Source organism: Phoca vitulina, unplaced genomic scaffold, assembly GCF_004348235.1.
Source record: "Phoca vitulina isolate PV1807 unplaced genomic scaffold, GSC_HSeal_1.0 scaffold19, whole genome shotgun sequence".
In the NCBI taxonomy this organism is placed as follows: domain Eukaryota; kingdom Metazoa; phylum Chordata; class Mammalia; order Carnivora; family Phocidae; genus Phoca; species Phoca vitulina.
Genome location: NW_022589722.1, coordinates 15,221,442 through 15,236,333, shown reverse-complemented (window position 1 = coordinate 15,236,333; position 14,892 = coordinate 15,221,442). Strand labels below are relative to the sequence as shown.

The following is a 14,892-nucleotide window of genomic DNA, read 5'->3' as shown; positions in this document are numbered from 1 at the left end:
TGTGTCCGCCCCCCCGCCCCGGGAGGGTCGCCGCGCGGGGGTCTCCCCGCTCCCCCGGCGCCTCCAGCGGCGGGACAGCGGCGCACTGGGGCGGGGTTGGGGTGGGGGGGACGCGGGGATCCCGGGACAGCAGTTGGGGGTCCCTCCTCCTCCGCGGCCGAGGCGCGGGCCGCGGGCGGGCGGCAGGCCCTACCTCCTCGGTGGCCGTGGGGCAGTAGGAGATGAGCACGAGCGTGGTGAGCAAGTTGATGGCCAGGCCCAGGAGGGTGATGGAGTTGGGAGCCATCCACAGCGGGATCCACTGGAGCAGCCAGGTCCAGTAGATCTGCAGCGGCGGCTCGAGCAGCGAGACGCCCGCCGCGCTGTAGCGGTGCTCCTCCAGCCGCCGCAGCTGCGCCGCGCTCAGCGGCTCGGTCAGCGCCTTCAGCCAGCGCGGCGCGGGCCTGCCCCCGGCGCCCGCCGCCATGGCCGCCTACGGGCCCCGCCGCTGGGAGGGAGCGCGGCCCGTGCCGGGCGCCAGGGCGGGGAGAAGGTGGAGGGAGGGGCTCGCGGGCCAGGGCCTGCGCTGACCGGGTGGCGCTGACCGGGTGGCACTAGCCGGTCGGGCCGGCTCGGGCGAGGTCGAGGTCAGGCCGGGCTGCCCCAGGTCCCGGGGCCCCCGCCCCCAGAGCGGCCCGGCCGCGGGTGCGACAGCCGGGGGAGGGGGTGAGGGCGGGGCCTCGGAGGAGGGGACCTAGGGGAGGGGTTGGGGAGAGTATGGCGAGGTGTCAGGGAGGGTTGGACCGGCACTCGCAAAGCCACCAGGTCACCACTAGGGTCCCACAGACAGTAACTTTCTGGTTGGCGTGCCAGGGACTTGACTTCAAGGGGCTGATGCACCTGCCTCTAAGGTTCGATTCTTCTCCAGGGACGTCTGGCAGCGCTCCCGTGATTAAAGGCTCCTCCCAGGCTGGGCAGTTAGAGGCTGGTTACTCTAACGTGTGGTCTTGTGCACAACTCTGTTCTAGTGTGGGTGTGCTCTGGCCTTTGGCTAACCACTGCAGGACGACGCTGCCTGCGGAGCCCGGGAGGAGGGGGAGGGGGTTTTGTGAGAACATGAATTTGCACGTCTTGGGTCACTGGCCTAATGGCCCCATCTGTCTGCCCAGAAAGAGGTCCTCCTTGAAAAACACACAACAAAAACAATTCTTCCAACGCTGAGGACAGGGCCCCTGCCATTTATTAGCTCTAGAGAACACTCACTGGGGGTTCAAGGTTCAGGGTTCAGAGACCAAGGTGTTGAAACGAAAAATCAGGACTTGGAAACATTTGCTGAGAAGGGGACTGAATGGTTGAAACCCAAATGCCCCCCCGCCCCCCCGCCTTTTTTTCAGAGCATCCAATACCAGTAACAATGGATATTTTTACACGCAGCCTTCTCTGGGGATAGAGGACACGGATCCAGGCAATGTCCTCCCACTGCAGAGTGGACTAAGCACACTTTGCCACACAATGGTAGTTCAGCAGCCCCTTACCTCACAATGCACCCGTTTAGGCAGGGGACACCCTGTCATAAACATTGCACAGCCTGAGATAAGCCTGCCACTTGCCTTTTTTTCACTTCCTGGTTCTGATCTTTATGCAATTTTCTAAGGCATAGAACAAGCTCAGAAACTGCTTTTGAGATAGTATGTTAAGCAACGTCTATCAGCAGTTGGAGTTTGTCCCACAGGATTCATTACAACACCTTGGAGAGGAGTCAGCAAACTACTACCCAACCCACCACCTGTTTTAGTATAGCCTATGAGCTACGTGGCTGAAAAATGGCTGAAAAAATTCAAAAGAATTTTTTTGATGCGAAATTATATGAACTGCAAACTTCAATGCCATGGATAAAGCCATGTTTATGCCTTATATATTGTTTACACTACTTTATCACTCCAAAAGCAGAGTTCAGTGGTTGTGACAGACATTGGCCTGGAAACACTGGAATATTTACAGTCTGGCCCTTCACAGAAAAAAGTTTGGCAATCCCTGCCTTAGAGCAATATGAGAGTTCCTACAGACCAAACCATCCATTGAATATACATCTCCTAATCTTTAATGTGAAAAAAAAAAAAAAAAAGATGCTGAAAAATGCAGGAAAGGAATCAGAATGACAGATCCACTTTTAACTATGCTGGTTTTATGTACAGTAAACTTGGGGACATCGGCTTTTTAATTTATCAATGCCATGAATAATCCAAGGAGAAATCCTTTTCCACATTAATAAATTTAACTATATTACAAATAATTTTTCGTGTACATCAAAACATCAAAGGAGAATGAAAAGACAAGCCACAAACCAGGAAAAGGTATTTCCCTCAAATAAAATCCACATTGACTAGTACCCAGATTATATAAAGAATTCCTAAAAATCAATGAGAAACAAAAACACTCAACTGGGCTTGAATTCAGATACCTGTAACAAAAATCCCCCAAATCTGGTGATTTAAACAAAACAAAAGTTTATTTTTTTCTTGCCTAAGTCTAGAATTATGGTGGCGTCGTGATCACCAGGAAGGTTATCTCTTGGTTCTGAATGGCTGCTGTAGCTCGAGCCGTCCTGTTTGCATTTCAAGTAGCAGGAAAGAGAAAGATGGTGAGAAAAAAAAGTTGGATACCATTCAGCTGAGCCAGCAAAGTAAGGTGCTTTTCTAGAATTCCCAAATGACACTTCTACATACATCCCACCGGCCAGAACTTAATCATGCGACCTACCTGAGTGCAAGTGTTAGCAAGGAGGAATAGATGGGGACAACCATTTTGAAAAACAATCTGGCATTATCTGGTAAAGTTGAAGATGCACACATACTCTAACACCACAATTCTGATCCAGGAGTATATCCTAGAGAAATTGCTGCACATGTGTCCTAGGAGACAGGTATAAGAATATTCAGAGCATCTTTGTACAAAAATCAACAAATATAAATATCCTAAGTGTCCAATAATGCTGAATGGATACACTGAGGTCTTTTCATATAATTTAATATTACACAGCGAGTTTAATATAGCAGTGGAAAACTGATAAACCATAGCTACACTTATTAACACGGATGGACTGCACAAGTATAATACTGAGAGAGGAAAAAAAGCAGGTTATAGAAAAAATGCACACAGTATGATTTCATCCATACAAAGGTTGAAAACATGCATGACTTTGCATTTAGGAATATGTACATATGTGACAAAGCTATGAAGAAAAGGAAATAAATGATATATACAATTCCAGAAATGGGATTGTAGAGGCACACACAGATGGCTTCCAAAGTATTGATAATTATATTAGGATACAAAACCACATGGCCTAAATATGATATGTGTATTTTTCTCTCATGTAGTGTCAGGCAGTTCTGGGCTGGTATGGCAATGCCAAAATGTCAGGGACACAAATTCCTTCCATTTTATTAGTCTGCCACCCTTAGGATGTTGCCCTTTGCCCTTGTGGTAAAAAATGGCTAACCATAATTTCCAATCAATTGGAATGGTTAAAAAGAGAAGGCGATGCTTCGCTCATTTCCTTGCTGGGGCGTGGCCTAAAGTGGACACGTCACTTCTGCTCTCATCCTACTGGCCAGAACCTGGTCACATGACTGTACATAGAGGCAAGAAAGGCTGGAAATGTAGTTTTTAGCTGGCCAACCATTTGCCCAGCTAAATAATTTCTATTACTACTGAAAAGTGGGAAAATGGATAATAGAGGACCCTCTTGTTATCTCCCCCACAATTTTTAAACTTAGGTGGTAAGAACATGGTTTTCATTTTATTATTATTTATGCTATATATGTATAATCATTTTCTTTGGCAAATATGGAATATTTTATTTTATTATTTTTTAAAGATTTATTTATAAAAAAATATTTTATTTATTTGACAGAGAGAGAGAGAGCACACAAGTATGGGGAGCAGCAGAGGGAGAGGGAGAAGCAGGCTCTCTGCTGAGCAGGGAGCCTTTTGGGGGGGCTCACTCCCAGGACCCTGGGATCATGACCTGACCTGAAGGCAGATTTAACCGACTAAGCCACCCAGGCGCCTGGGTGGCTCAGTCATTAAGTGTCTGTCTTTGGTTCTGGTCAGGATCCCAGGGTCCTGGGATCAAGCCCCGCATCCCTGCGTCAGGCTCCCTGCTCATAGGGAAGCTTGCTTCTCCCTCTCCCACTCCACCTGCTTGTGTTCCCTCTTTCACTGTGTCTCTCTCTGTCAAATAAATAGATAAAATCTTAAAAAAAAAAAGTAAAAGTAATAAAAAAATTAAAAGCACATTTTTTTTTTTAACACTCATGCTCCTAAGCTGCTTTCCCCCTGGTTTTTTGTTTTGTTTTGTTTTTTGGCAAGTTTTTGGAAATTCAAATGAATTCAAGACCTAGTAAGGCCAACCTGCCTAATGTCAAAGAAAAGTAGATTAGAGATTTTCTATTATCTTATTTTTTGCATCATGACTCCCTTTGATTATCATGGTGATTGATGTACACAGATTTTCCTTTTCTTGAACTAACATGGTAGCTTACATTTATGAGCTCCAACGAGGCACTATTCTAAGCATCAGGAGTTATTTCATTTAATATTCATAAAAATCCTGTGAAGTAGGTACAATTATTGTCTCCATTTTGCAGATTTTTTCACTGGAGCCCAGTGAGGTTCAACTTGCTACAATTGCACAACTAGAAAAGTGGTGAAGCAGGGACTCAAGACCACAGTCAGTCCAGACCCTATACTCCTTACCACTGCAAAATGCCACCTAATAAATTATATATATATTAAATATTGGACTTACAGCCAGAGAAAGACAAATACCATATGATTTCATGCATATGTGGAATCTAAGAAACAAAACAGATGAATGAACATAGGGGAAGGGAAAACAAAAAAAGAGAGGGAAGCAAACCATAAGAGACTATTAACTATAGAGAACAAACCGAGGGTCACTGGAGGGGAAGTGGGTGGGGGATGGGCTAAATGGGTGATGGGCGTTAAGGAAGGCACTTGTGTTAAGCACTGGGTGTTATCTATAAGTGATGAATCACTAAATTCTACTCTTGAAACCAATAAATAAATAAATAAATAAACAAATAAATATTGGACTTAGATGGGTATTTTTGTCAATATCAAACAGTCCAGTTTCTGTAGATCATGTAGATTTTGTGCCATTCCAGTCCATTCTAAATATTATGTAAAAAATTGTTTTACCTAAATACTAAAACTGACGATGAATTCCCCTGTTCAGATGCCTTTGGTAAAGCCCAACCTCCCTAGCTTGGCATTTGAAGGCTGAATCTAATTTTTCCAGTTTTATCTCCCAAATGTCTCCTCTTCCCTCACTGCCCTTTCTACATCCCATGCTTCAGCTTCCATTAGCTGTTCCCAAACACACCCAGGGCTTCCTCATGCCCTGATTTGCTCCCTGGGCTTGGAGAGTAGCCTCCATCCATCATTACCCTTAAAGCATTGCCCATCCATCCAGGCTCAGCTTAAATTCCACCTTCTCTGAGATGACCTCTCACATTCTTCCAGTTTGACCTCTCCTGCTTCCACAAAACCAGAGACTTTGTACTTATATTCCAATCTGTCTTTGGTCACTTACTTATGTACCAATCTGCCTCTCACCCTGCTTACAGAGTACCAAGACCACAGCCTGCACTGAGTGTTCCTCAATGCCTGACATTCAGTAGACATCCATACTTTTAAAAAATTTTAATTTTGAAATAATTATAACTCAGAAAGTTGCAAAAATTATACAGAGAGATCTCTTGTACTCTTCACCCAACCACCCCCAATGGTAACATCTTAGTACAATAGGTCCATAAACTTTTATTTGCTTGTTTAGCTGAATTGAATTTCTTTCCCCAAAGACAAAGGATATCTTGGTTTTACCACTGGTTCTCTTTGTGTATGTAACTTTCACTCACATTTCAAAACTCCTCCCTCAGCATCCTCAACATCTTAGCCAACTTCCCACGAATGTGACACAGTAGTCTCACACAGCCAAATTAGGTGCATCTGTTGTGATATAACCACTCCAAAAAGCCACTGACTTTTACTGGTTTTGGAAAAAGGCATGGGTTGCCATCAAGAAATCCACTGGCTAGATTTTTGGTGTAGCAGAATGTTATCATTTAGGGAGTCAAGCTATCTGTGTGTTTAGAGGTTTAGACTCATAGGCTGGAGTATTTCTAAAGATTAGAATGGTTCTGCAGTGTGAAGACTCATCCTTTTTTCATTTACTTCCTTTGATCTAATTCCTTTTTTCATTTACTTCCTTCCTGTACTTTGAGACGTAAAGTCCACAAATTTTATAGAACTATGATGCCTTACAAAATGTATGAGTAGACATGCAGTGTTTACTAATAGATTGCCAAAAACCTTTGCTCTCCTCTTTTACAAATGCTTGATTTCCTGGACGAGATCAGAAAACAAAATTTCACAATACTGTCCCTAAGATGTTGTAATTGTACTTTTTATCTGAAATTGCGAAAGCAATTTAGGATTAAGGAAACTGATTTCCCTCAGAGACAGTTCTTAGCACTCTTTTTTAATATCCTTTAACCTTTTTTATTTATTATCCTTTTCTGAGTTCACATCCTGCTGCTTTAAAATTTTTTCCACAGTATGATTTGAGGAGCATGAGAGGGGAATGTCTTTCCTCAAAAATTCCTTCTTCAGCAGTCTAGGGGGTCTGAAATCCCAAGAGTTATTCCTTTGTTCAGGTTAGGGCATTTAGGAGTGACAGGTTAGGTCACATTTCTTTTTTTTTCTTTTTTTGGTAAAGAGGTCAGATTTTATTTATATGTAATTGTATTTATGATTTCATTTTCTTATAAACAATACCTGCCTCATAATATCATGTGAGGATTAAATGACATAATGTTTGGAAAGCAATTAGCACAGTACTCAGCATGGTAGGCACTCAATAAATGTTAACAATTTTTACTATTTAATTTTTATAACATTTTTCCCCATTTTTAAAATTTAAATTCAATTAATTAACATATACTGTGTTAGTTTCAGAGGTAGAGGTTAGTGATTCATCTGTCTTATATAATACTCAGTGCTCATTACATCATGTGCCCTCCTTAATGTCTATCACCCAGTTATCTCATCCCCCCACTTCTCTCCCCTCCAGCAACCCTCAGTTTGTTTCCTATGATTAAGAGCCTCTTATGGTTTGTCTCCCTCTTTGATTTCATCTTGTTTTATTTTTCCCTCCCTTTTCCTATGATCCTGTTTTGTTTCTTAATTTCCACGTATGAGTGAGATCATATGATAATTGTCTTTCTCTGATTGACCTATTTCACTCAGCATAATACCCTCTAGTTCCATCCACGTCATTGCAAATGGCAAGGTTTCATTTTTTGATGACTGCATAATATTCCTGTGTGTGTATGAGTGTGTGTGTGTGTGTGTGTGTGTGTACCACATCTTCTTTATCCATTCATCTGTTGATAGACATCTGGGCTCTTTCCATAGTTTGGCTATTGTGGACATTGCTGCTATAAACATTAGGGTGCAGGTGCCCCTTCAGATCACTACATTTGTATCTTTGGGATAAATACCCAGTAGTACAATTGCTGGGTCATACGGTAGCTCTATTTTCAACTTTCTGAGGAACCTCCAGAGTTTTCCAGAGTGGCTGCACCAGCTTGCATTCCCACCAAGAGTGTAAGAGGGTTTCCCTTTCTCCACATCCTCGTCAACTTTTGTTGTTTCCTGTGTTGTTAATTTTAGTCATTCTGACTGATGTGAGGTGGTATCTCATTGAGGTTTTGATTTGTATTTCCCTGATGGCTAGTGATGTTGAACATTTTTTCATATGTCTGTTAGCCATTTGTATGTCTTCTTTGGAGAAATGTCTCTTCATATCTTCTGCCCACTTCTTAATTGGATTATTTGTTCTTTGGTTGTTGAGTTTGATAAGTTGTTTATAGATCTTGGATACTAGCCCTTTATCTGATATGTCATTTGCAAATATCTTCTCCCATTCTGTCGGTTGTCTTTTGGTTTTGTTGACTGTTTCCTTTGCTGTGTAAAAGCTTATTATCTTGATTAAGTCCCAATAGTTCATTTTTGCCTTTGCTTCCCTTGCCTTTGGAGACGTGTCTAGCAAGAAGTTGCTGTGGCCAAGGTCACAGAGGTTGCTGCCTGTGTTCTCCTCTAGGATTTTGATGGAATTCAGTCTCACATTTAGGTCTTTCATCCATTTTGAGTCTATTTTTGTGTATGGTGTAAGGAAATGGTCTAGTTTCATTCTTCTGTACGTGGCTGTCCAATTATCCCAACACCATTTGTTGAAAAGACTGTCTTTTTTCCACTGGATATTCTGTCCTGCTTTGTTGAAGCTTAGTTGACCGTAGAGTTGAGGGTCCATTTTTGGGTTCTCTATTCTGTTCCATTGATCCATGTGTCTGTTTTTGTGCCAGTACCATACTGTCTTGATGATCACAGCTTTGTAGTAGAGCTTGAAGTCTGTAATTGTGATGCTACCAGTTTTGGTTTTCTTTTTCAACATTCCTTTGGCTATTCAGGGTCTTTTATGGTTCCATACAAATTTTAGGAATATTTGTTCCAGCTCTGTGAAAAAAGTTGATGGTATTTTGATAAGGATTGTATTGAATGTGTAGATTGCTCTAGGTAGCATAGACATTTTAACAATATTTGTTCTTCCAATCCATGAGCATGGACCATTCTTCCTCAGTTTCTTTCATGAGTGTTCTATAATTTTCTGAGTACAGATCCTTTGCCTCTGGTTAGGTTTATTCCTAGGTATCTTATGGTTTTGGGTGCAATTGTAAATGGGATCAGCTCCCTAATTTCTCTTTCTTCTGTCTTGTTAGTGTATAGAAATGCAACTGATTTCTGTGTATTGATTTTATATGCTGGGGTTGGATCACATTTCAGTGTTAAGTTAGGTCATTATCAGGAATACCTTAGGAGGGACACTTTTATCAGAATATCTTTTCTTTGGGCAGGTGAGAAAGAATGGCCCCAAGTAAAGATCCATGCAAGGAACTAGAAAGAGGGTTGGAACTGCACCAACATGGACAGGTACAGGACTCACCTGGAGATCCTGTTACAATGCAGGTTCTGCATGTGGAGAGTGAGTGGTGCTGAGAGTTTTCTTTCCTAACAAACTGCCAGGTGATGCCCATGCTGCTGGTCATAAGACCCCACATTTTGGATGAGGAGGTACTGAAACATCCAGTCTTAGAAAGCTTGGGTGGAGGCACTGCTCTGAAGAAGACCCTTGAGCCCCAAGTGGAATGGGGCTGGAGCAAAACAGAGAGAGAAAGCACTCAGGGCAGTTGAGGGTCGAGAAAGACTAGTTTGGCTCACCTGATTTTGCTTAAAGCTATTCTTTCCTGGGTGGCTCAGTCAGTTAAGGGTCTGCCTTCCACTCAGGTTATGATCCCAGGGTCCTGAGATCAAGCCCCACATCAGGCTCCTTGCTCAGCGGGGAGACTGCTTCTCCCCTGCCTGCCGCTCTCCCTGCTTGTGCTTGCTGTCTCCCTCTCTCTCTCTCTCTCTCTCTGTCAAATAAATAAATAAAATCTTTTTTAAAAAAGCTATTCTTTCCAGGGCAAAGAGGAGTTTGATAGATAGATACTTAAGATTTTGTATTTTATTTTATATTTCTGATTTTATGTTATATATATCTATTTATTTAAAACTCATTACATAATACTCTCTCCAGTGGAATTGAAATCTACTTGTTGGTCCCTGGTGAAGGTGTTGGGTGTTGGTTGTTGATGAGGCTTTTCTAAGATTATACCGTGCTTCCCAGACTGGGACACCTTTAGCTCCCTGACAGTATGTCTGGAACAACATCCATTGGAAAATCTGGGAGGAAAAAAAAAAGTTTTCTATTAAAATAAACTCCTATATCACGGAGAAGAATACAACATGTGGATGAACTTCAATGGGTAAGCATACCAGGGGTTGTGGTCATAGCTTCAGGCTATGCTCTCAGGTTCTGTCCAAGGTTTTCCTTTCTTCTGCAAAAAGGAATAGGGCAGTGGTAGACAAGTTAAGAAATCACAACCGAGATAATGCCTGTAAAGCACATAGGTGGTGTGCTCTTTTTTTTTTTTTAATTGTTGATTTTCTCAATGCCATTTCCTCTTTCTTCAGTTCTTGCCTCCTGAGGTTATTTCTGGATTCATTTCTATCTCACTGCTCTTGACTTCCCTTCCCTCTGTACAAATAATATGTGCTAGTCTGTCCTCCTTTTCTCCCTCTTGTTTGATGTTGGTTCTTGGTCTTGGCCTTCACTGAGTCCCTTCTTGCCATCTCCTGCTGGTCTGTCCATCACTCTTGCTTAACTTCCTCAGAGAGTGGAGTTACGAATGGCAGACTTTGGGTCAGAGTCCATGCTTGCCATTGTGAGGACTTGACAATCATGGAAAAACTTATCTTAACAATGAGCTCCTACTATTGCTAGCTAATGTTTATTGAGCCCTAACTATGAACTATTAAGAAGTGCATAAAATAACCCTGTGCAGAGATACTCTGCCTCTTCTTGGCAACCTGCACTACCACCCCACCTCCCTCCAGCTCAGTGGTGCCTCCCTGTGCAGGAATGGGAACTGAATTGACAATGACCCCCAATGGACACTCAGGAGTGGGACTGGGATGACCAGTCCAATGGCACTTCATCCCATAGCCTGCAGGGGATACATTACTTGGCTCTCTAGTGCCTGGAATTTTCCAGATAACTGTATGACTCCCAATCAGCTTTGGTTTATTTTGCAACATGATTCCTTTCCAGTTACCCCTTGTCCCAATCATTCAAGAGGTACGCTTTACAAAGTCTGAATAATGGTTCCTTTCCTTGCCATGGTGTTGCTGGTAACCTCTAGTTTTTATTTATTTATTTATTTATTTATTTATTTATTTATTTCATTAACTAAAAAACTTTGAGTCAAGATTTTAAAATTGGTATATAATGTCTTTAAAATGTTTTCTTGGGCTCCACGACTAGGACAAAGGTGAGAGTACAGTAATAAAGGAGGGATACTCTTGCCTGTGGATAACAGTAAGTGCCTATCTACAAAGAACAGAAAGATGTTTTCTAAAGCTATTGCTTGGGAACGAAAGAAATTATGCTGGATTGTGCACTTGAGTGCAATGTTTTTTCCTTTCATGACTTGAGTCAGCCTGTGCCCCAAGTCATACTGAATGACCCCTCTGGAAGTGTTTAACTGTCTTGCTGCCTCTCTGGTATTTTGTTCCTAGTAATCTACTCCAGATAGAAGAAAAAATATTCAGCTAGGCCATAGATTGCTCAGGCCAGTGCATTTAGGGACAGAGAGAGATCATCAGGTGACATTAAGAGGGTGATGACAGAGCTTATAATCAGGAGAACTGGTTGTTCCACTAGGTGGTTTCTCTCATCCATTCTAAGTTATCAGAGTTTAATTACAAAGGATTTTATAAATATCTACATGTAGCAACCACCTGAATCTTTGGTACAAGGATGGTAATTATTGGCCTAGCTAAAATAGGAAATAAAACAAATGTAGAGTTCAATCTAGAATCAATTAATATCATAGGAGAATTGGTAAGAAGACTGTCTGGTATTGTTATTCCTGACTCTATTCCTACTCCCAGGAAAAAGAGGCCAAACTTGTATTTCTAGACTCCCTTCTAGGGAACCTAAGTGAGGAAGGAGAAGGAAGGTCAGACATGGAGTTTGGGGAGGAGGGGAAGAGTTTGGGGGTGGGGTGGGAGAGATGTTGGATGGGGATACAGGGAAGGAAATAGGTGGAGGGCTGGCTGACCCTTAACTTTAAAAACTCGTATACATAAATAGTTATTATAAATCAAGCTAACAGATAGTTAATAAAATAGTAGTATCCTCTAGTCTTCATGAGCTGAATCCATAATGATTTGGAAGGCCAGGTTTGAATTGTAGAATTATCAGATTCTTCAGAGATACTTGCCAAAATGTTGTGACCCACGGCCAGTCTCCAGTTTCCCTGCTTTTCATATCCTAGCTCCTTCCTGCACCACACTACAAGGGCTCTCAGGCACACATGTGCAGATGCCCCAGCCTCAAGCACAAGCTCTAGTCACATTCCCCACACTCCAACCTCCTGACAAACAGGCGTCTCTAAGCCAACCCTTGGGCCTCAGGGTGCATAAACTGGTGATGTGTTTCTTTCTTGGGGGTTTGAACTCAGGAAAAAGGCCCATAAAGGTCCTAAAAGTGAGGTTGGGTTCAGTCTATAAGAAAGAGGTGTGGGAAGGGTTCCAAGTAGGCACATCCCCTTGGCTTCATGGCCTTCCTGTCCTGTGGAGGGAGATACAGGTGGAGGAGGGCCACAGTGAGGCTCTTGAAAGTAGAGGGGTCCCTCTTGCCCAGCTCTAAGGCTAGTACTAAGTGGTAGAACTCTCCAGTGTTCCCACAAAGAACATCTTTAAAAGTAGCAGGTAAAGAGCCAAGCTATGGCTTTGGAGGTTGAAAGACCCCAGGTCCACACTTGTCCAGGAAGTTTCGGAGTCACTTGTCTTTGAGTGGACCATAGTGGGCTGGACACAGACATCTCGGTAGTCATCAGTGTGGATTAAAATGGAGAGACCTTCTTTCTCTCCATTTTCTAGGCACAAAAAATATTCCAGCTAACCCAGAGCCTGAAGTAGGACCTCCAAACAGGACAGAGAGAATTTCTCAATCTCCCTGCCTAGTGGAGAGCTTATATTTTAATTTGACTTAGAAAAATAAAATCACACGGCATGTCTTGTACTTCATCCTAGTGTGATACATACATGGATAATAACAAAACATAAGCCACATTATCCAACTTTTGAATCCTTATAGTGCTCTCTTACACCTGTTGTCTGCCCTGTTTATGTGTTTCCCTTTGTTTACTAGTCTTCTACGTTATAAATTCTTTGAAGGCATGAAGATGCTTATTCATCATTGGGTTCTGGATTTGCACGCATCAGATATTCAATAACTCATTTGTTGAACTGAATAGGATGTTTCAGAATTATTAAAAATGAGTGGCTAAGGACATATTACCTTATTCCAATATTTCTTGGAGTTAGTGGGTTTTTTTCAATTTCTGTATTAATTTAGATGAAGTATTCATTAAGCTTTTAAAGTAAGTAAGTAAGTGCGATCCTTTAAAACATTTTATAAATGTTTAGTTTCCAAAAAGAATTCCTGTGATATATAATTTTTCTCAAATAAAATGAAATTCAAACAAAATTAGGACAGAGTTGTAGGAAAGCTAATAGCAATGACAGCTTTGGACATTTTTTGCTCTTTGTAGTTTCAAAATAGACTTTTTCTTCTTTTTGGAACTTTGTGGTGCAAGAGCACCCTTAATAAGAGAAGAGATCATATGTAGAAAAATAACATTATCTAGTACAAAATATTTTTGAGAGCATAAGTCATGACTGGAGAACCAATATTTTGTAAGGATACTTTACAGTCACTTTTAGGCAATGTTTATAAAAAGCCTAACAAACTTGACCCTGACTTGGCAAAATCAGTCAATGAGGGTTTGAATTAAGCAACCAGCTCAGTTGCTGGGGTCCTGGGGTTCTGACCTCAGCAGCCAAACTGCTGGGGCCACACTGATTGGTTTTGCCAGATAGTCATTTATTGGGTTTGCACACAGAGATATGATCTTCTTGACTTTATAGATTCACTAGACTTCTCTTACATAAAATAATGTGTAAATATATTTTCTGATTAAGATGGGTATTTACATAGGGGCTGCACACATTGCTATTTCACAATTATTGAGAATATGGGACGGTAGCCAATACTCTTAACAACCAGTAAGGCAAGATCACCAATCCATCAGAACAGAAGAGGCCAGAGTTTGGACAAGAACACGAGTTTTCCCTTGCTGTTCCCAAAGGTACTACAACTACCTGGATCATCCGCTCCTTCCATCGATGAAACCCACATCAACCCAGGAGTGTGACCACCACAACTTCCTAGCCCTAATCTGGAAAGGAAGCAGAGCAGATATTTTAAAATGCTGTGCCAGGATGCTATGGGCCCATCTGCAGGTCACAATGTATTTAGCTCCTAGGACAAAAGACCAAAAGGAAGAAATGGAGGGAGGTGAAGGAGTAAACAATAGTGGTGAGTTGACCTACTCACACTTCACTCCATTCCCTGACTGAAACTTTCTCTAGAACATCAGAGTGAGAGGAAAGCATCGAGAAGATGGGGAGCTCCTACAAATGTTTCTCAGCTTCCGGATTTTGATGGTCTCCATCAATTGGAAAGGATGCCATCAGCAAACTCTAAATCTGTAATTTCTCTGTAGTCTTCAATAGCTCTCTGTCACCATGACTATCTGTTTTGGCAGGAGCCCTGGTGCATTCGGCCAGGAGACCGCACCAGAGACCAATGAAGGTCAGGCCCAAGTTGGGTAGCACCCCAGCTCCCAGCCTTTTGTCCTCAGTTCTCTCTGAGCACACAACCCCAGACACATCAATGAGCACTGTGTCACCTCATCATAAGCACTTCAAATTTATTGTACCATTTATTGAATACATTTTCCCTTCCATTAAGAAAACTCATCTGAAAGACTTTATGAAGTCTTACAGTGAATTCAAATGGCAAAAAGGGTACAGATCCACTGGTGTTAAGCAGGATTGTGTGAAATAAACAGCCCTGCTTTGCTTAGAAAAATCTCTAAGATCAAGAAAAGAGGGGGTTTTCAAGAGAAAGATGGGTTTTCAGGATCTGACTGTGCTGTATTGTACGATGTGTTTTTATTCTGGGAAAAAGAAAGCATTTACCGCCTACTATTTTAAACTAAAACGACTGCTTTTGCTAATTTTATAGCTTGCTTTTTTTTGTAAAGTGCAGTGACCAAGCATAGACAATAATGACCAAAAAAAACTGACTGCAAA

At 42.1% G+C, this 14,892-nt stretch overlaps 1 protein-coding gene across 5 annotated transcripts in view; it reads right to left on the bottom strand.

Moving 5' to 3' along the window:
* The window catches only part of CHPT1 (choline phosphotransferase 1), a 31,189-nt gene extending 30,524 nt beyond the window's left edge, over positions 1-665 (bottom strand). For 3 of the 5 annotated variants that reach the window (XR_004300929.1, XM_032416448.1, XM_032416451.1), the window contains exon 1: positions 194-665. Coding sequence is in view for 3 of the 5 variants with exons in the window: in XM_032416448.1 (XP_032272339.1) it covers positions 194-466 (273 nt within the window). In the remaining 2 variants the exon portion in view is untranslated. The remainder of the gene's footprint in view (positions 1-193) is intronic. The other 2 variants (XR_004300930.1, XM_032416450.1) reach the window with 2 other exon arrangements.
* Between the last annotated feature and the right edge of the window lie 14,227 nt (positions 666-14,892).